This window comes from Hemiscyllium ocellatum, chromosome 26, assembly GCF_020745735.1.
Source record: "Hemiscyllium ocellatum isolate sHemOce1 chromosome 26, sHemOce1.pat.X.cur, whole genome shotgun sequence".
In the NCBI taxonomy this organism is placed as follows: Eukaryota; Metazoa; Chordata; class Chondrichthyes; order Orectolobiformes; family Hemiscylliidae; genus Hemiscyllium; species Hemiscyllium ocellatum.
In genome coordinates this window covers 4,964,095-4,985,530 of record NC_083426.1, presented here as the reverse complement: position 1 = coordinate 4,985,530, position 21,436 = coordinate 4,964,095, and the positions used below count along the sequence as shown (strand labels likewise).

The window sequence follows — 21,436 nt, the reverse complement described above, 5'->3', positions numbered from 1 at the left end:
CCTTGCCCTTCTACATGGTAGAGGTTGGGTTGATGCTGGGGGAGTTACTGCCATTCATTTTGTGGATAGTATACACTGCAAACTTTGTGCGTCAGTTGTGGAAGGAGTGAATGCTAAAGTTGGTGGATGGGGTTTCAATCAAGCAGGATGCTTTGTTCCAGATAAAAAGGTACAGAGGAACCTCGATTACCCAGCATTAGATTAACCGAATTTTGGATTATTCAAACAAGATTGCAAGGTTCTGATACTTGGTTAACTATGTAATCCAGCATTTCATTACGTGACATTCAATAAACCGAACGAAACGCTACCCGCCCATGTCCTTTGGATAACTGAGGTTCATCTGTACATGATTGGTAGTTTGATATATGCAGTTGGCAAAAAATGGTACATGGAGTTGGAGGGGGCAAGAGTTTGTAAGGGAATACAGACAAAACTCTCCATGCCCGTTTTCGTGCGCTTGCTTAGAATGGGCAAGTCTTAGAAGTATAGGCAAGATTAAGTCTTTGGTATATCACCACGAATGATCTATTACAAGTTTCTGTTAGACTGTAGGTTGAACCTTCCAGATGATCCAACATACAAAATAGATTACAATAAAAATCACATTTTAAGGACTGAACAACTCATCCTATGATGGTTCCTACCAAGGGATGGGATCTTTGTAATTATAGTGCTAATATTAATGAGCACACTAACCATCATATTTGGCCAAGACCACTTGTACATCAGCATAAGCTTGTAACTCCAACAGAGCCTCTAACAAGTTTTCATGAATATTCAGCATACTAAGGAGTGGAAACTCTTTCATCAACTGAGAAAGAAAAGACATTCAGTGTAAAGATTTTATCGAATGTGAAGTGCTGAAAATACAAAACAAAAAACTTACATTGTTTATCACAGCTTCTACAGAAACATCATTTAATTCTGTACTGAACAGTAACCAGAGTTCTAAAAATTTCAAAAACTACCAAAAGGAAAATCCAACAGCCATGGTCACACTCCGATCATAAAAATCTAAGTTTTCCTTCCACCTAAAGGTCAGTTGTGGGGAAGTAGAATCCAAACAGTTCTAACCCCTACAAAAAGTCTAAACAATCAGTAAAAAAAATGTTACCCAAGAATTTCAGATTGCAAAGTGTTTTCTTCTCCTAGTAATTATATCTTTTCTTTTAAAAAAAATAGACTGGATAGGTAGAGATAACACCAGTTTACATTTAAATCCCAACATGCTAATTTCCTAAGATATATGATATGATGTTACAGTTATCTCCATATATAAAGTTAGTAAATACACACATTTATATTTCACATCTTCAGGCTATCCCAAAGCTTTCCAGCCAATGAAAGACTTTGCACATTCCAAGATCCCATAATGATAGGACAATGACTAGGTAGCTAATTTGAGAGCTCATACCCGCACTGGTATTGATCCAGGACATCTAAAGAACTCCCTTATCTTTTGAAACAGTAAATTGGATATTTTATGTGTATCTGATCAGACAGACTATTGGTTTAACATCTCATCCAAAAGGAGGCAGCAGAATACCACCCCAAGTAATGTACTGGGAATATCAGGTGAAATTTTGTGCTTAAGTGGAAACACACAGTCAAACTCGAAAACTTGCTTTATTTAATTATAATTCAGATTATGACCAACAATAATGGGTAGGAAAGAACAAATTAGTCAAAATATAAAGGTGACGCAGTCTCTCCAGCTGCAGCTGAAGTCGAACTGGCACCTTTTTACTCACGTCTCTCATCAGTTTTACTGCTTCTCGTATTCGCCCCAGTTTTCTTGCACACATTGCAAGCCTTCGTTTTATATAAACTAATACATTTGTGTCTCGTCCTGTCAAGAGAAAATAGATCAAGCTGAAATTCAAAACACTCTCAAAAGCATGCATGATAAAGGATGTCAGGTACACAGGTGAAAAATTCAGCTTCAGTATTCAAAACATAAGTAAACGGTTATACAGCATATCACTCAAAATTGTCACACTCAGTTTTCAAATTCTTCCAAGTTTCATCCCAGCTCCATACCTGCAACCTCCTCTAGCTCCATCAATCCTAGAATTTTGCATAACCCTAGTTTCCATCAATCCCTCCCCAGGTGCCTGGGCCTCAAGCTCGAGAGTTTTCTCCATAACCCTCGCCAACTCTCCATCCTCAAGATGGATACTACTTGGAAGAGTCGTTGCTGCAGGCAAACTCCACAGCTAAATTATGTGCAGCAAGTTCCAAAACCAGCAGGAAGATAAATTTTCTTCTATTTGGTTTTTGGGGTGGCTGACTATGAAATAAACATTCATCAGGACATCTCTGAAACAGAACAATAGGATTTAACACACTCTTTGAAAGAGTACATAGAATCTTGGACAAAAGACAGTGAACTCAACGGTGCTGCACCGAGTGCCAGTCCGGAATGTATGTTGGGTCCCTGGAGTGGAATTTAAATCTTCAAACATCTGACTCGGACAAGCATGGAGTCACTGACCCAAGGTTGAAACTACTGCACGGAAACAGACAACCCAATCAACTCGATTACTACAGTCTTGTGCTTTGCTTGGGCAAGTCTTACAGAGAAAAGCAGCTCACCCCCCTTGGTTTGACTAAAGAAATTGAGGGTTTGGTTAAGCAAAAGAAGGAAGCATATGTCAGGTATAGACAGGATAGATCGAGTGAATCCTTAGTAGAGAATAAAGGAAGGAGTATACTTAAGAGGGAAATCAGGAGGGCAAAAGGGGGACATGAGATAGCTTTGGCAAATAGAATTAAGGAGAATCCAAAGGGTTTATACAAATATATTAAGGACAAAAGGGTAATTAGGGAGAGGATAGGGCCCCTCAAAGATCAGCAAGGCAGCCTTTGTGTGGAGCCACAGAAATGGGGAAGATGCAAAATATTCATTTAGTATCAGTATTTACTGTGGAAAAGGATATGGAAGATATCGACTGCAGGGAAATAGATGGTGACATCTTGCAAAATGTCCAGATTACAGATGAGGAAGTGCTGGATGTCTTGAAATGGTTACAAGTGGAAAAATCGCCAGGACCTGATCAGGTGTACCCCAGAACTCTGTGGGAAGCTAGAGAAGTGATTGCAGGGCCCCTTACTGAGACATTTGTATCAGCGATAGTCACAGGTGAGGTGCCGGAAGACTGGAGGTTGGCAAATGTGGTGCCACTGTTTAAGAAGGGCGATAAAGACAAGCCAGGGAACTATAGACTAGTGAGCCTGATGTTGGTGGTGGGCAAGTTGTTGGAGGGAATCCTGAGGGACAGGATGCATATGTATTTGGAAAGGCAAGGACTGATTAGGGATATTCAACATGGCTTTGTGCGTGGGAAATCATGTCTCACAAACTTCATTGAGTTTTTTGAAGTAGTAACAAAGAAGATTGATGAGGGTCGAGCAGTAGATGTGATCTATACGGAATTCAGTAAGACATTCGACAAGGCTCTCCACGGGAGACTGATTAGCAAGGTTAGATATCATGGAATACAGGGAGAACTAGCCATTTGGATACAGAACTGACTCAAAGGGAGAAGACAGAGGGTGGTGGTGGAGGGTTGTTTTTCTGACTGGAGGCCTGCGACCAAGGATCGGTGCTGGGTCCTCTACTTTTTGTCATTTACATAAATGATTTGGATGCGAGCATAAGAGGTACAGTTAGTAAGTTTGCAGATGAGGTGTAGTGGACAACGAAGAGGGTGACCTCAGATTACAACAGGATCTGGACCAGATGGGCCAATGGAATGAGAAATGGCAGATGGAGTTTAATTCAGATAAATGTGAGGTGCTGCATTTTGGGAAAGCAAATCTTAGCAGGACTTATACACTAATGGTCAGGTCCTAGGGAGTGTTACTGAACAAAGAGACCTTGGAGTACAGGTTTATAGCTCCTTGAAAGTGGAGATGCAGGTAGATAGGATAGTGAAGGCGGTGTTTGGAATGCTTTTCTTTATTGGTCAGAGTACTGAGTACAGGAGTTGGGAGGTCATGTTGCGGCTATACAGGACATTGGTTAGGCCACTGTTGGAATATTGCGTGCAATTCTGGTCTCCTTCCTTTCGGAAAGATGTTGTGAAACTTGAAAGGGTTCAGAAAGGATTTACAAGGATGTTGCCAGGATTGGAGGATTTGAGCTATAGGGAGAGGCTGAACAGGCTGGGGCTGTTTTCCCTGGAGCGTCAGAGGCTGAGGGATGACCTTATAGAGGTTTACAAAATTATGAGGGGCATGGGTGGGATAAATAGACAAAGTCTTTTCCCTGGGGTCGGGGAGTCCAGAACTAGAGGGCATAGGTTTAGGGTGAGAAGAGAAAGATATAAGAGAGACCTAAGGGGCAACGTTTCCACGCAGAGGGTGGTATGTGTATGGAATGAGCTACCAGTGGATGTGGTGGAGGCTGGTACAATTGCAACATTTAAGAGGCATTTGGATGGGTATATGAATAGGAAGGGTTTGGAGGGACATGGGCCAGGTGGGACTAGATTGTGTTGGGATATCTGGTTGACAAGGACAGGTTGGACTGAAGGGTCTGTTTCCATGCTGTACATCCCTATGACTCTATGTCAAGCAAAGGGCACCACCAATGAAATCAAGCTAATAAAATATTATTTTTATTGTATAAAAAAGGTAAATAAAACACATCCTAAAGTGACTAACAGTCAAATAAGTTATTTTAAAATGCAATCAATGACGTGATGTAGGAAAGGTAGCAGCCAATGTGTAGACAAAAAGGTCATACAAACAGCAATGTGATAATGACCACAATCTGTTAATTTAAAGAGATGGTTGAGTGATAAAAGATCATCCAGACATTTGAGAAGAGTTTCCCTTCTTTTCTTCCAAGTGCACTATGGGATCTTTTATCTCCACTCAAGACTGCAGAGGTCAAACAGTTTAATATTTTGAGAGAAAGAAGCTGGAAGACAACACTCAAAACTATAATCCTGCCTTTCCTAATCAGCTGTGATTCCTCCACTTGCAGTTTTAATTCTGATCCAACAATTCAATTAAATTCCTTTGATAAATGTGGTGATCCCCGCAAAACAATTCGCAAAAGGTTTGTTATTAAAAGGCTGACCCAAGGAGCCAAGAGTTGCATACTTTCCCCTTAATCTTTTGAGCATAAGATACATCAATATTCACATTAGTTACGTGACTTACTGTGTTGTGCTTCCTGTTGTGGACCGTGGTGCTGAAGCTGCTGACTCCTCCTATAGCACACCTCGCCTGCTTTCAGTGCCTGTTTAAATAACTTCTCAGCTTCCAGAATTGTGGTGGTCTCTTCCTCAGCTAAGAGAACGTATGCTGTTGCACACCTTAAAGATTACAAAGAAAACAAGATGCTGCAATGCACCAAATCAGTTGGCAAGTTGCAGAGAGAATGAGGTTAGTAAACTGTACTTTTAAAAATATTCTTACGTCCAACTCTTTAGGCACTGTAACATTCTGACCTATGCTGGACTTGAGTGAGAAAGAAGTGACTGTCGACATCATGATGCCACTGTAGAATATCAGTGGAGGGATTTAAGGTGCCATCCAAAAGGACATGCCTATTAGTATAACCTCCACCAATTTGCTCAGCTCTCCAACACTCCTCTCACTTGGGACCATCGATATTTTCCTGAACAAAATAACCTCAAAATCATATAACATGAGACAAGGCTATTCAGCACATCGCACTTCTGCTGGCCGTTTGAAAGATCTACCTGAATTGTTCCTCTCCCCATTCTTTCCCACAGCCTTGTAAATGTTTTCTCTTGAATTTCCTTTTCAAGGTTATGACTAATACTGCTCCTCTGTTAAATATTAGGCCTTTAAAAATATTACACTACCACAAAAGGACAGCAAACAATTCATTTCTACATACAGTTTAAGTAACCAAAATACTCTGACAATTTATAATTTCTTACTGGGATATGCTAAGCTAAGCACATCAAAGCAATACTTTTAACAATAAGCTTAAGTGAAAACAAACACTGGCATCCCCAAATTGGTGATGAGCAACTTTCATGACCCATGTGGTGACAATACTCTTGTGTTGGTCAGAGACAATTGCAGGATCTGGACTCAATTGACTATGAAGAATGAGGAAATAAATTCCCAAGTTCAGACTGTTGTGATCTGGCGAGGTACTAGGAGGGTGTCTGCTGTCCTTGTCCCTTCTAACTGCCAGTTTTGGGAAATGCTCATGAAGAAACCTTGGTTATCTGCAATGATGCATCTTGTGACAGACAAAACGTGTGTTAAAATTTGTTCAGGAGTTTGCCTCAAAGTTGCACATATAATCACGGATAAGATAATTCACGCAATCTGTAAAACCTTCCTCTAATCCAGATCAGATAGCAATCCTATATCCCTAAACACAGGGAGCACTTCCTGATTTTTAAGTCAGAAGTAAATATCAATACAGCACACAAATGTTTTTCCAGCTGAATACTGCAGATTGTTAGGAATAGAAACTTAAATACCAATACAACTACTATTCAAACAAACAGTCATGCACAATAAACCACATATTCATTGCCAAGCCTTGGACAATGAATTAACATTTTTCCACCAGTCCTAACCTGCAGAAATTGCAGTACAATTACCCTGCCTTCTGCACCTGTTTGTCAAATTAAGCCAAATACTTAATACACTTGGACAAATGGTTGTAATGAGATATCACATTAAAGTTTTGATCATAAGTGACAGTAAGATGGGTTTGGGTACAAACAGGCTCTACTGCATTTATACAGCGCCTTTCATATGTCAAGCTGCTTTCTACATGATCCTGAAGTCACCAACCCATCAGAGATTACCAGAGTAAATACAATTTGGGGCAGACACAGTAAAGCTTTCTTGAAAGCATCTCCAGCAAACACACTCAAGACAGGTACAGCACATGGTTAGTTATATGGTGTGAAGCTCTCTCTGCACTGCCCTGGTCAAACACAGAGAACAAAGGACAGAGTAAAGTTCCCTTCACACTATTGTCCTTTCTATTGCAGATAAACATGAGAACTAACTGAAAGCAAATCAAGTAGTTTTAATGACAGGAAGGATGAGCTGAGTTGTTCTTGCACAGAGCTAGCATGGAAATGATGGGCAAATGTCCTCCTCCTCTACAAATATTTTATGATCCTTTAAATTCAACTATTGAATTCAGTAGGTTGCAACTCTGAAGTTCTGAAAGCCTCTCAAATTGAAGTTTCATCTCTTAACCTACTTTTATTTGTGCTAAATATTTCCTTTCCTCTCCTGAAGTTAGATTCTTTAATTTATACCCTATAGATGCTGCAAATCCTCTCTGCTGCTTTGTCAAAATACCATCCTCCATACATCAGCATCAACGTGCACAGGTGCTACCATTGGTATCACAGAGGGACAGGGAGCCACGGTCCAGCAACTAGTACTGGATTGTGATCCAGAATAGTAAGGTTGACAGATACTGCCTGCACCAATTCAACCCACATATGAAGATGGAAGATCTACTTTAACAGCCCAAATGAGATTATCGATGCAGATTGAAGATGAAAGCCTGCAGTCAAAAATCAACAGGTGCATTTAAATTGCTTCACCAAGGCATATAGCACAGGGAGAAGCTACTTGGCCTCTGTGCCTGTGGTATCACCCTGAAAAGACTATCCAATGAATCGCACAGCCCTGTTAATCGTCCCCTTTCAAACAGGCATCCTTACAATCATGTTAAAGATTCCAACTTGGCAAAAATGTTATTTGAGAAGCAGAATGCCCAGTAAAGCCAGTAATAAAATAATTGTAATCAAGAAAATCAACATTTTAACACATCAAAATAATAACGTATCCTGGATTATTTCTGGCAGCCTGTTCAATACTTTGACATTAAAACATGTTAAAAATACACAAAACAGGAGATCTAGCTCTAGGAAGTTTCAAACGGCACAAATGGTCAACCAATGAGTGCGTCAGGAACCTTCAGGCGGACGTAGAAGACAGTGGAGCGAGCACGGGTTTTTTACACAGAATCTCAATCAGCAGTACAGAACATACTCATTGTTTAATTCTAAAGCTTGGTATGCTGCCTTCATTCTTGCTTGAGCATGTCTCTCCCGCCAGGCTTTCTGCATCACTGTTAAGAAAACAAAAAAAAAGTGACAGCAGGTGTTTATATCTGACATACCCCAGCATAGCGGCAGAAATGCTAGTCAGAGAAAAAGGAGTCATGATATTCAAACCCACATTTAGCTAAAAAGCCATTAAACTTGTCCAGCTATAAAAAAAATGGCAGCTGTGTTATAATAGCACATCTGCTGTCAACAGACAGAGCGCAATGTGAATATTAAACACAGCAATAAAAACATTACTGCTATGCCAAAGCCTTTTGCATTCCAACATCACGGCGCTGGGTCAAGGGTCAAAGGTCAAACCTACAAAGTTCAACCAAAACGTCACTGAATAAGTGAGAGTCTCAAAACTTCCTCTGACAAAAGGTACGGCAGGGTTGCAGGTTGCAAACAGATTTAAAGAGTGCCCGCTTTTGTATCATCCCTACTGGCTCTTCGAGCTCCTAATAAATCTCCTCTACACTGGAGACTGGGCGCCTCCTAGCAGAGCGCTTTAGGGTACATCTCCGGGACACCCACACCAATCAACCACTCCGCCCGTGGTCCAACATTTCAACTTCCCCCTCCCACTCTGCCGAGGACATGGAGGTCCTGGGCCTCCTTCACTGCCGCTCCCTCACCACCAGACGCCTGGAGGAAGAACGCCTCATCTTCCGCCTCGGAACACTTCAACCCCAGGGCATCAATGTGGACTTCAACAGTCTCCTCATTTCCCCTTCCCCCACCCCACCCGAGTTCCAAACTTCCAGCTCAGCACTGTCCCCAGGACTTGCTCTACCTGCCTGTCTCCTTTTCCATCTATCCAGTTCACCCTCTCCTCCCCGACCTATCACCTTCATCCCCTCCCCAACTCACCCATTGTACTCTATGCTACTTTCTCCCCACCCCCACCCTCCTCTCACTAATCTCTCCACGCTTCAGGCTCACTGCCTTTATTCCTGATGAATGGCTTTTGCCTGAAACGTCGATTTCACTGCACTGTGGATGCTGCCTGAACTGCTGTGCTCTTCCAGCACCACTGATCCAGAGCTCCTAATACAGTCTAGTGCAGTAAAAAGCCTTGCAAACCAGGAAGTTTCTCAACTCCAAATTCCTGCCTCGAATCTGTAAAGCTCCACCACGGCAGTAGCACGCATACTTCAAGCTGCCTTCCAAGTCTCATGGATGCCAGAGAGAACAAAATCTGGTCAGCTTGTGGCTCCCGATTTGGATTTTCTTATCACAGAATCCCTACAGTGCGCAAGTAGGTTATTTTGCCAAACTTCCTCTTAGCCAGCACATTCCTGATGAAGGTCTAATTCCCAAAACATCGATTCTCCTGTCCTATGTGCTGCCTGGCCTGCTATGTTTTTCCAGCACCACATTTTTTGACTCTGATCGCCAGCATCTGCAGTCTTCACTTTCTCCTATTTGGCCAATCGAGTCCACACTGACCTTCCAAAGAGCATCCCACCCAAACCCACCCTCCTGCCTTATCCTTGTAACCCCATATTTACCCTAGCTAATCCTTGGACTGGGGGAGGAAACCCATTCAGACATGGGGAGAATGTGCAAACTCCACACAGACAGTCATCGGAGGGTGGAATCGAAGCTGGGTTCCTGGTGCTATGACGTAGCAATGGTAACCACTGAGCCAGTGTGCTACCTTATAGCGGCTATACATGGATGCACACAGTCTTCATCTGAAACAGCATCTTGTATAATTTCCTTAGGATGTGCAAACGTAATTGAACTATTGTAATTGCCACTTGCGGATTTATTTTTTGTTTTTGTTTGTATTCTCATATTTCAGAGCTGTGCATCATCAAACCACATCAACATTCTTCTGCCGATTCCTTGACAGAGAGATACAGTTATATTGTGACATATTTACAAACAGTTTCCATTTCAAGTGTAGGCATAGGAATTTCTAACAGAATAACAGGCTGTACATGCAGATGTAAGATTGTTAGTATACTATAGATGTAATGAGCATTAAAATTCAATTCTGCTTTCACTCTTCGAAGGCTTGGGTGATCACAGCTTTGCAAGGCTCCCGAAATATGACACACTGCTGTATCTGGGCTCTTGTACAATCCCCAGTTCCCCTACCCTCTGTCAACCGTAGCTTTCACCATAACGATGCTAAGGTCCAGAATTCCTTTACACCTCCTCCCCTGCCTTCTTTAGTATAATGTGCAAAACCACTTTTTTGACTAAGTTATTGGTTACCTGTCCCAACGTCTTCCTTTTTGGCTTGATAGCAATTTCTCTGACATACCTTTGAGACACTTAATTATATTAAACTTTGCTATACAAATGCAGGGTTGTGTTGTTATTTTTCTCCAACACCTATAATTCAGATCGATGAAAACTTGAATCTTGCATGCAGCTCCAGCAATTGAGTATCTCTCCATCTTTGGGATCAGAAATGGATGTACCATTCAAAATATGAGTAAAGCAGCATGGAGTTTGATTGGTACCACCTCAAACAAAATTTCAGGATTCAATGAGTTCAATATTCAATTGGCAATGTTGCTTGCCTATTTAATATTGCATTCGTTAGACATGTTTAGTACTGATGACTCTAGGATTGTCAGGTCTCATGCTATTCATTCTTGGCTACTTCAAAAGCAGAGTCATGGAGTGAACAGGGGCCTATACTTCTTTCCCATGTGCAGCATGTCACATTTGTCTACATTGTTTAGCTGACACTTTTTACCCCACTTTCATATTTTGTCCAACTCATTCAATCCAGCCCTTTCCACCAAGACTCACATTCAAGCTTAGCAATAGAACTGCTGGAAAGTGGTAGGAAACAGTATCAAGCTGTGGCCAATTTTCAACTCTCGATCTAGGTTGCTCAGGTCCTGAGCAGCACATAAAAGGTAATGCAATAAACTGCAAGAATTAAGCAACTTCTGTGAATTTGTATTGTAGAAGGCAAAAAGATAATTTGTCTGGTTGCCAGTTCATATAATGGGTCTAATCCACTATTTGATTAAGTACAGTCTCCAATTCATATTGGAAAAAGCCTCAGTGATACAATGCTAGAAGACAAACAAGCTGAAGCGTGTTATGCAGAGGACAGTGTATAAAAGTTAAATGATATAAATGTCAAACAAACAGTCAAAGAAAGGGTGTAAATTTCACTCCACCTCAAAAGTAGATGAATTAAACTACAAATGAGAAAAAGAGCAACATAAAGCCTAGAGATTTTCCTCAGGGTGAACAGTGATCTAGCTTGACACTATCTCCAAAGTTGTGATAACTAACACCATACTCCTGGTTAGAAGTGTGCTGAGAAATTATCCTTATGTAATAAAGAACTGGACTAAATACCTTTCAAATTTCATCTGACAGTTTTACTTTTTCTCCAGTAAAACATATAAATATGTTCAATCATAAAGCTTCAGTGAACTGTGTATAATTGCAAAGGGGATGTTAACATAAGAATGCATTAACAAGTTAATCCAACAGGAATGAAGCCTGGTAATTACATACCTGAAAGCCTTGGTAACCTCTACAAAAATGCCTCGGCATTGTAATACTCCAATAGCACTTTTATACTGTAGCTATCGGAGATCAGCAGTCATTGAATTTGACTTGCAATCAAATTTTCATGCGAAAGGTAAGCCTGCACAGGTGTGCAGAGCTAGTCTCGCATTTGTTAAAATTCTCAGATGCAAATATTTTAATAATTACCTCTCAGATGACACGCCCCAGTCAATTTTTTAAAAACTTACATCTGCATCAACAAACCACAAAGCAAGTGTTTCGCAATTGTAATATAATTTCATCACAACTCCAGATTTCTCTATGATTCCAAGTGTGAACTTACCAGCATCTGCAGGTCTGACATGATCTGTGTCACATGTGAAAAATGTTTGATGATCCTGTGCGGACAGATTCATGTCATAATATGTCAGGGGCTCTCTCCCTGTGACCCATGTGTACCTTCAAAAGTAACAAAATGCACAGTTACACAAACAACAAACCTATTAAATCTGACATGGATTGAGCTGCAGTCAAGAAACCTGGGCCATGAATGTATTTGATTAAAACCCAAATTACAGCAGACTTCTTTTGTTAAGAAACAATAAAAATACACAAGCATATACTTCCGCCCTGCTTTTTTTGAGTAACTAAGCTTTGAGTAATAGCTTTCTCAAACTATATGTTACAGAAAATCTAAATAACTCTTTTCAGTGAGCAACAGCACTACATAAGATTTAACATTCAGTACACTTGATCCATGTTTTTTTCAAGAAAACTATTGAAATTGTATTAGTGCAATGTTTGCATCAATGAAACAAATGTTTTGTTTTGTCAGTAATTAATTTTTTACTTATTGAGTTAAAACAGTATATCTGAGCAAAAGACTCATGCATTTTGAATAACCCACATAAGCATCAAGTGCTTGTAATATCAAGTACAGGTGCAAACTTAAGCTCCCTCTCTCTACACTGACTCAAACACTCCAAGTGCAGGTACAGTTGGGGTTAACTACACTGTAAAGTTTCCATACACTGTTCCCATCGACCAATGCCAGGACAATACAGCACAGGGTTAAACAGTGTAAAGCTGTCTCTACATTGTCCCCATCAATTGGTCAAAGATCAGATTAAATCTTTCATATTTCAGAGTAACAGAATACTGAACAGTTTTTAAATTCATGGTTTGATTGTATCTGTTCCACAGTGGGTTGCTGGTCGATTCATGGTCAAAACTCTTAGAAGTGCAACACAAGGAATTGTTAGGAATCGGGGAAGGCTCACCTTCCTGTTTGTATGTTCACAATCAAGAAACAGGAGTAGACTATCAGCCTTCGATCTGCTAATTAATCAGGCCATGACTGATCTGATTGTAACCTCAAATGGACATTCCTGCTTTCCCATGGTAACCTTTCACTCTGTTGCTTAACAAAAATCCATCCACCTTAAAATTCTTCAAAGAATGTGCTTCTACTTCCTCTTCAGGATTAGTTCCAAAGACATGGCCCTCAGAGAAACAATTTCAACTCATATCTGTTTTAAATGTGTGACCCCTTATTTACAAACAGCAACCCTTAGTTGCGGATTCTCTGAAAAACAAAACATCCTCTCCCCATGCAACCTGTCAAGATACCTCAGGATCTTGTATGGTTCAATTAACCTGCCTTACTCATCTCGGCTCGGTGGTTTACAAACCTAGCCTGTGTAACTTTTGTCATAAGACAACATGCCCATTCCATATGAATCTTGCAAACCTTCTCTGAGCTGTTGCCAACACATTTACTTCCTTAAAAAAAAGTGACCAATAGTATTCCAGATGTGATACTGTTACAGGAAGGTGGATATGAGCAATCTCCGATTCCATGATCCTACTGAATGACGGAGCTGGCTCGAGGGGCCAAATGGCCAACCCACTTCTATTCCCTCTGATCTGATCACTGAAGCATATTTTCGTATGAAATTTCCCTTGCAAATAAAAATTATAACATTTTAATAATTTTTCTAATTACTTGTTCCAGCATAATAGACTTTTGTGATTAATGCACAGGGAGACCCAGATGCCTCTGCACCTCAGAGCCCTGCAATCTCTCACCTTCTATATAATATGCTTTTAATTTGTCATGCCAAAGTTGATGGTTTCGTTTTTTCATACGAACCTTCTCAAGCAGAATTTAAGACCCTCTAGCACAGCATATTTTCTGGTGAAGGGTCAATTAATTGGGTCAGAGGGTAGTTACTTGGCCCCTGCTGCTTCCCAACCTCCTTTCCATTGGTCGATAGCAGGAAGGTTCTTTGACTGCCTCTGAAATTCAGGCCCTTAGGTTAACAATTAATGCCCACTTAAAGGCCTCACCCGGCTCCCAACCGCAATTCGGGTAAAGCCCGAGTAACAGGTTGGGCATTTGCCATGCAACAAATCTGGAAAGCAAATCTTGTTGGGGTTGCTCACAGGCTTCTACAGGAAGTCCATCATTCAAAGGCACTCAATAACTGATTGCCCAGCATCAGGTTGGGTGTGGAAAGGGGGTTGCTGAGAATCACACCCTTCCTCTACAATCTGCATCTCACTAACCTTTTCCCAAACCCACATCATTGATCGGAGGCTTGGATCCCTCAGCAATATCTTGAATTTTGAGTGGTTGCAAGAGTCACTGTTGCCCTAATGCCACTGCCACTGGCTACCAGCTTCAGCAGCGAGGGTGAGGACTCCTGATTCCGGGTTCCTTCAGCGAGGGTGAGGACTCCTGATTCCGGGTTCCTTCATTCCAGGAAAAGCACACTGCTGCACAGTTCAACCCATGGGTTCTACTGGAAAACGCATGATCCGTTGAATCTAGGAATTGGGAGATTATGCTGCAACTGTACAGGATATTGATTAAGCCACTTTTAGAATACTACATTCAATGTTAGTCACCCTTCCATAGGCAAGATGTGAAAGGTGCAGAGAAGACTTACAAAGATATTGCCAGGGTTGAAGGGTTTAAGCTATAGGGAGAGGCTGAATAGGTTGGAGCTATTTTCCCTGGAGCATCAGAGGCTGAGGGGTGACCTTGTAGAGGTTTATAAAATCATGAGTGGCACGGATGGGATGAATAGCCAAGATCTTTCTCCCCAGGGGAGAGCAGTCCAAAACTAGAGGGCATAGTTTTAAGGTGAGAGGGGAAAGACTTAAAAGGGACCAAAGGGGCAACAATTTCACACAGAGGGTGGTGCGTGTATGGAATGAACTGCCAAAGGAAGTGGAGGAGGCTGGTATGATTACAACATCTAAAAGGCATCTGGATTGGTACATGAATAGGAAGGACTGAGAGAGATATGGGCCAAATGCTGGAAGTGGGACTACCTTAATTCAGGACATCTGGTTAACATGGACAAATTGGGCCAAAGGGTCTGTTTCTGTGCTGTACAACTCTACTGGCAAGAACCCCATTACTGACATTAAATTGTGCAGTTATGCTCTTTCAATATTTGCAATAGGCTTGATACCATGAGCAACCACATCCACGTTAACTTGCATTGTTAAATAAACAAAACAACAACCTTCCCTTTTGTACACAATCCAACCTTGAACCTGAACTCCAATTAACTCTTTGGGAATGTTTTAGCAGCTTGAAGTTGTGGTGATTTAAACCTCTTTTTCTCATGCTTCCCTGACTCAACACCTGTGCAGGCTTAATTTACTTGGACATAATTACCAGAACACATACCTGCTGTACTCTGCTCCCCTGAAGAGATTCAGTGGGTTTCGCCACACCTTACATTCTGCCAATACAAATTTTGAGACATTGCATGATAAAAGAATAAAATGTTGGGCTAGAAATTAGTCCAAGGTGCTTACAATTGTAGTTCTTAAAAATATTCTCTAGCCGTGATTGGCCAGAGCAGCAGATGAACTTTCCATCACTAAAATTTGAGTTGAAATCCAGCTCCTATCAGATGAAAACCTAAATTTCTCAGTTGACTGCAAGGGCCCCGTGTGACAAGAATTTGGTTAAATGTAGTCCAATGTCTAAATGGACAGAAGTGTCTTAGTCATAAAAACAATTTCCATAACACCTTTAATGTCACTAAATATTCATAAAAGCACAATGACAAAAACAGACACAATGCATAACGAGGTTTTAGAATGCTAATGATCACTGTATTTTGGTCAGTCTGGTATTCATCAAGTGTCAAAGTAAGCACAGTACAGGTGTACATTCAATGGACAAACAATTTAACCTCAGTTCTATTAATTTGTTAGAAAACTTTAAAAGGTTCCTTATTCTAGGAACTATTAGAAAAAATGCAGTGAGCATCTTAAAAAGGACAACAGCCACAAAACTGAGCTTCTCATCTCATCTCCATGACGAGAGGTCAATTTCTCAAGGCTTCGTCATTTCTTTCAAGCAGGGAGAGGAGGTAAAGGTGATGGTACTGATTGAGAGCTGAAAACAGGTCTGCCTGATTGCCACTCTGCACTCCCTGAGAGAAGATTAACAAATGAGGACAGAAAATGTACTTAAGGTCATAAGTGAGGGCAGGCAGATTGATTCAACAGCTTAAAAACTACAGCTTGGCCATTCAAATCGATCTTTCAAACTCCAAGCAGTCTATTTTATGCCAGTAGATCCATAATCAATCATATCTTTCAGAAGCTTTGACACTTTGCTTGCTGTGTGTCCTTGTTCAATAAATCTCATCCGAGTACTTAAATTAATGCTTGCTAAGGTTGTTCTATGGATTGATGCCAAAAACCAACAAGTAATGTGACATTAACAATTGTTTTAGGCACAGAATGTCTCCTCCAGTACTCATGTTCAAGAGCTGCAATATACACTGCACAAACAGCAAAGTGCATGCTGGCTCCACTATTCACATCTTATTCATGGTTAAAAGCAGTTTATAATGACAGAAACCTCATGGGTAAAATTCACACCAGAGTACATTATCCGATTCTTTGACCGGAATCCCAGTATACAGGTATAACTTCACACAATTCATGCATTATTTGTTTTGAAAGGGGCAGAAACAAAGATAAAAGCAAAAGTAAAAGTTCATCTAACAGTGTATCGGTCCTTTGATGGACAGAGTTAACAAATAGTTGTGAATAGCAGAGAAACTGGCCATTCGGCCTATCAAGACTGCAGTAATAGGATGCTCTATAAACACTCTTTAAATACCCTTCTCTTGATTGCCCTTATATATTAATTACCATCTCTCCAAAAGCAAGCTTTGAAAATAATTTTCTGTTTCAATAGTCAATGCTAATTTAAAATAAACCAGGACTTTTCCAATTTCCCACACGTCCTTAGGGATTAAAAAAAAACTGCAGATGCTGGAACCCAAAGACGACAAACTGGAGGCTGGAAGAACACAGCAACCCAGGCAGCATCAGGAGGGGGAGAAGTTGACTTGGTGCCTGGTTTGCCTTGTTCTTCCAGCCTCCTGTTTGTCTAACCACACCACCTTGTCCTTCCAGGTAAAGGGACAGGGCAGGGAATCAGGGGCCAAGGCAGAGTGGGAGCCAGGTGTAACCACCTCACTGAAGGGACTAAACCATGGAATAATTCAATGTGAAGTCCACCAGAGCAAAACATCTGAAATTAACTGGACAGATAGATCTGGTAATACAAGGCATTTTGGGTATAATGGCATATTTAATTTCAATAAGAGAATAGATGAAGTAACATTACTTCACTTTCAGTTATCTCTAATCCAGGTATGTGGTTACATATTATTCAAAGTTTGCTATTTCTAAATTTAACTAAAAGTAGTTGCCATCAAAAATGTTCTCTAAGTGCAGAATTCAAAACAAACTGCTGGGGAAATTCAGGTCTGACTGTGTTTGTGGAGAGAGACATTTAGCCTTTTTTGAGTGAGATGTAACTGTTCTTCAGAACTCCATTTATTTTACACACACGTGCAAAGGCATCAGTGGTAGCTTTATCAAATCCAGATTCAGAAAAATATGGGTTCAAGCCAGTCCACAGACTTGAGTACTGAATCCAGACTGAAAATTGTATGGAGTCTGGGTTAAGCAGCAAATCTGTTCTCTTTACAGGTGTTACAGACCTGCTGAGTTTCTCCAGCATTCTATTTTTGTTTCAGATTTCCAGCATCTGCAGTATGTTGTTTTTAAATTATGAAAATGAGACTCCACCTGAATACGGTTTATAACTTTGGTACACAAAATTTAGGAAGATATCACTAACTTCCAATTTGCAAATTGGACGTCATAATAGATAGAGTGTGCTACTTGAAAATCGACATGATCAAGAATATCAACAGAAGGGATTACCTGACACATTTTGCCTGTTCGATTCAGCTTCTCCATTGCTGGCAGTAAAATTAACCGAAGGCAAATTATTATCCACCGCGCCAAGCAGTGGCCGCAAGTGGCTCACGGAGACTTGCTCAATGAATGATGTGCCGTACTTTCGAAAATACCACCACTCAAATATCTGAAACAGTAAAACAGATATACAGGGTCCAAAAATATTACTTCCTCCATACGACACAAAACAGACTCATTCTGCACAATAAATGCAAATTTATCAGTTCTGGCTCTGTCACCTCAGATGCAGGACAGGATTCAAACTATACTCCAGAGCACTTAACCCAGATTGCAACTGTATAGAACAGTGGTGAAATCTCATTTGGCATACTGTATTCAATTTTGGTCTCCTTATACAAGGAAGGATGCACATACCACAAAGAAACGCAATGGCAGTTCATCAAGCTGGATCTACAGATGTTGGAATTGCCCTTTGTTCTCAAAGGTTTAGGTGATCTAACGGAAGCGTACAGAATTCTTACAGGGCTCCATTGGATGGATGGTGGATATTTCCCCAACTGGAGTGGGTCTAGAACCAGAGAACTATGAAGTAGGTCATTTCAGATGGAGATAAACAGGGATTTCTTCACAACAAAATTAAATCTCTACCTCCAGGAAGGAATTTGGATATTCACAACAGAGACTGACAGAGGACTAGAAAAAGGTATCAGAGGAGTTGGGAATAATGCAGGAAAAGAGCACTGAGGTAGAAGATTAGGCATCATCTGGTTAAATGGTGGAGTAGTTTAAGGGCCTTCTTTTTATTCATTCAAGGGATATTGGTTTTAGTGGTTGAGCCAGCATTTACTGTCCATCCCCATGAAAAGGTAGCAGTGAGCTGCCTCCTTAAACCACTGCAATCTGTTAGTTGTAGGTAGACCCACAATGCTGTTAGAGACTGGGTTCCAGGATTTTGACCCAGCAACACTAAAGGAATGGCATTTCTTTCCAACTCAGAATGGTGAGTGGCTTTGAGAGGAACTTGCAAATGATGGCATTCCCATGTATCTGCTGTACTTGTTCTTTAGACATAAGGGATCACAGGTTTGGAAGGTACTGTCGTAGGTACCTTGGTGTATTTCAGCAATGCATGTCTATGGGAGATGCTGCTGCCATTGAGCCGTGGCAAAAGGAGTGATTGTTTGTGGGTGTAGTGCCATTTGAGTCGGCTTTGTCCTGGATGGTGTCAACCTTCTTGACTGCAGTTGCAACTGCATCCATCCATACCAATGGATATTCCATTACATTCTGACTTGAGTTTTGTAGGTGGTAGACTGGCTTTGAAGAGACTGGAGGTGAGTTTCTCACAGCTAGAATTCCTAGCCTCTGACATGCTCTTGTTGCCACAGTATTTAGATGGTTAGTCCAGTTCAGTTTCTGATCGATGGACATCGATAGTGGGAGAATTCAACAGAAGCAATGGCACTAAATGTTAAAGATAATGGTTCAATTCTCTCTTGTTGGAGATGGTCATTACGTAGCAGTTGTACGGAACTAATGTTACTTGTTAATTGTCAGCTCAAGCTTTGGCATTGTTCAGGTCTTGCTGCATTTGGACATGAACTTTTTAGTACCTCAAGAGTCACAAATGGTGCTGAACATAGTGTAAACAGTAAGCATACTCATTGCTGATCTTACAATGGAGATGTGGTCACTAAATGAAACACTTTAAAATGCCAGAGTCGAGGACACTACCTTGAACTCCTGCAGACACATCCTGGAGCTGAAATTACTGATCTTCAACAATTACAACCACCTTACATATTCAGTAATGACACTGACCAGCAGGGAGGCTTCCTCTCTTGAATGTCTCTGGTCTTGCTAAGTTTCCTTGATGCCAGATTCTGTTAAATGTAACCTTGATGTCAAGGGCATTCACTTGCACCTCACCTCTGGTATTTAGCTCTTTAGTACACATTTGAACCAAAGCTGTAATGAGCCCGGTGAAGAATTGAGCGGTCCTGACAGAAGACCAGGGGAGTGTTAAGCAAGCTATTAAATGATGAAGGGCTTATGCCTGAAACATCGATTCACCTGCTCCTCGGATACTGCCTGACCTGTGCTTTCCCAGCAACACACTCTTCACTCTGATCTCCAGCATCTGCAATCCTCGCTTTCTCCTGCTATCAAATAGCAGTCTTGGTGACCCCTTCAATTACTTTACTGAAGATAGACAGTCATCTAAATGGGATGGTAATTGACTGGGTTGGATTTGTTCTGCTTTTTGTGTGCAGGACATACCTGGACAGTTTTACACTCTGTTAGATGATACCAGTGTTGTAGCTGTGCTGGAACAGCCTGACTGGGGCTTTACTCTTTCTCCTATTTCCTACATTCATCTGACACTCCCAGTGTAGCAGTGGGGGGCTGGACTTTTCTTAAGGTGCTGTCTTTTAATCAGATGTTAACTGAAGCCATACTTGCTCTCTCAAAGCACAAAGATCAGTCTGAAAGAGCACACTGTACGAAGGCATTCTCGCTAACAATTATCCCTTCACCAACAGCCCTGTTACAAACTGTTTTTTTTAAAAAGAGGTAGCTGTGCTTAGATTGGTCACAAAACTTCCTACAACAATGACTACACTTGAATAATTTCTTACTGATTACGTAGAGCTTTGGAGGTGTCTTGAGGTTAGGTCACTCTGGAAATACAAATTTCTGTTGCTTTTGTTTTTTAAAATAAATGAAATCCAGTTTGCATCCTCATTTGGTCACAGAATTAAACATTATATTTTCATTACTTTTATCAAGGTCAGAAAACAGTAAGCAGTGGCTTGTATTTAACCTCCTTGCATCAATTTACGAGTGAACAAAACCTTCTTTTTGCCACTGCTGCCTTTTCCATTCACCGGACTCCACCACTTCAACAACCCACAGCACTGCTGAAAACTGGGCTCACAAGCCACCAACCACATACTTCAAACTCATTCACATTCATTTGTAAATCCATGGAATTGGGCACACAATGTAGCTTTAGAGGGGGACAGGGCATCACAGCTGGGACCAGCGCTGTTACACCCCACATTCCTCACCCTTGGCATTGATTCACCGGCTGAACTTTCAGCTTCTTGTGACTTTTGCGGTGAATCTGTACATCATCACCATTGAAATAAAATGCATCTGGCATGGTTTAAAAAAAGTGATTTTTTTTTAAAATAGCTGTGGAAGATTATATAAATTATGAGGTAATATGCTCCAGCTACAGCTCATGGGAACAATTAGCCCACGATTGCTTTCAGAAGAATTTAAGTAGATAATTTGAAAACATGACTCCAATGAATCTATTTGAGAAGTCAGCGTGCTACATGGTGGGGAAGGGAGCAGCCAGTGTGCCTGAAGAGTTGTGTTCTCTGCCTCAACCTACAGGCAACAGGCGCCGCTTCCTGGTTGGTTTGAAATTTGCAATGATTACCAGGCCTGAGGAGAAGAATTGTGTTTAAACTTCTCTGACAATGTATTAGATTAGATTAGATTAGATTTACAGTGTGGAAACAGGCCCTTAGGCCCAACAAGTCCACACCGACCCGCCGAAGCGAAACCCACCCATA

The 21,436-nt window shown here is 41.0% G+C and overlaps 1 protein-coding gene across 4 annotated transcripts in view; it reads right to left on the bottom strand.

The window, feature by feature from the left end:
* Positions 1 to 21,436, bottom strand: part of LOC132828305 (suppressor of tumorigenicity 7 protein homolog) — a 164,870-nt gene that overhangs the window by 70,380 nt on the left and 73,054 nt on the right. For all 4 annotated transcript variants that reach the window (XM_060845289.1, XM_060845291.1, XM_060845292.1 and 1 more), the window contains exons 3-9: positions 17,853 to 18,015; positions 15,280 to 15,334; positions 11,920 to 12,035; positions 8,026 to 8,104; positions 5,176 to 5,330; positions 1,755 to 1,852; positions 700 to 814 (exon numbers count right to left, since the gene is read on the bottom strand). In XM_060845289.1, coding sequence (XP_060701272.1) covers positions 700 to 814; positions 1,755 to 1,852; positions 5,176 to 5,330; positions 8,026 to 8,104; positions 11,920 to 12,035; positions 15,280 to 15,334; positions 17,853 to 18,015 — 781 coding nt within the window. The remainder of the gene's footprint in view (positions 1 to 699; positions 815 to 1,754; positions 1,853 to 5,175; positions 5,331 to 8,025; positions 8,105 to 11,919; positions 12,036 to 15,279; positions 15,335 to 17,852; positions 18,016 to 21,436) is intronic.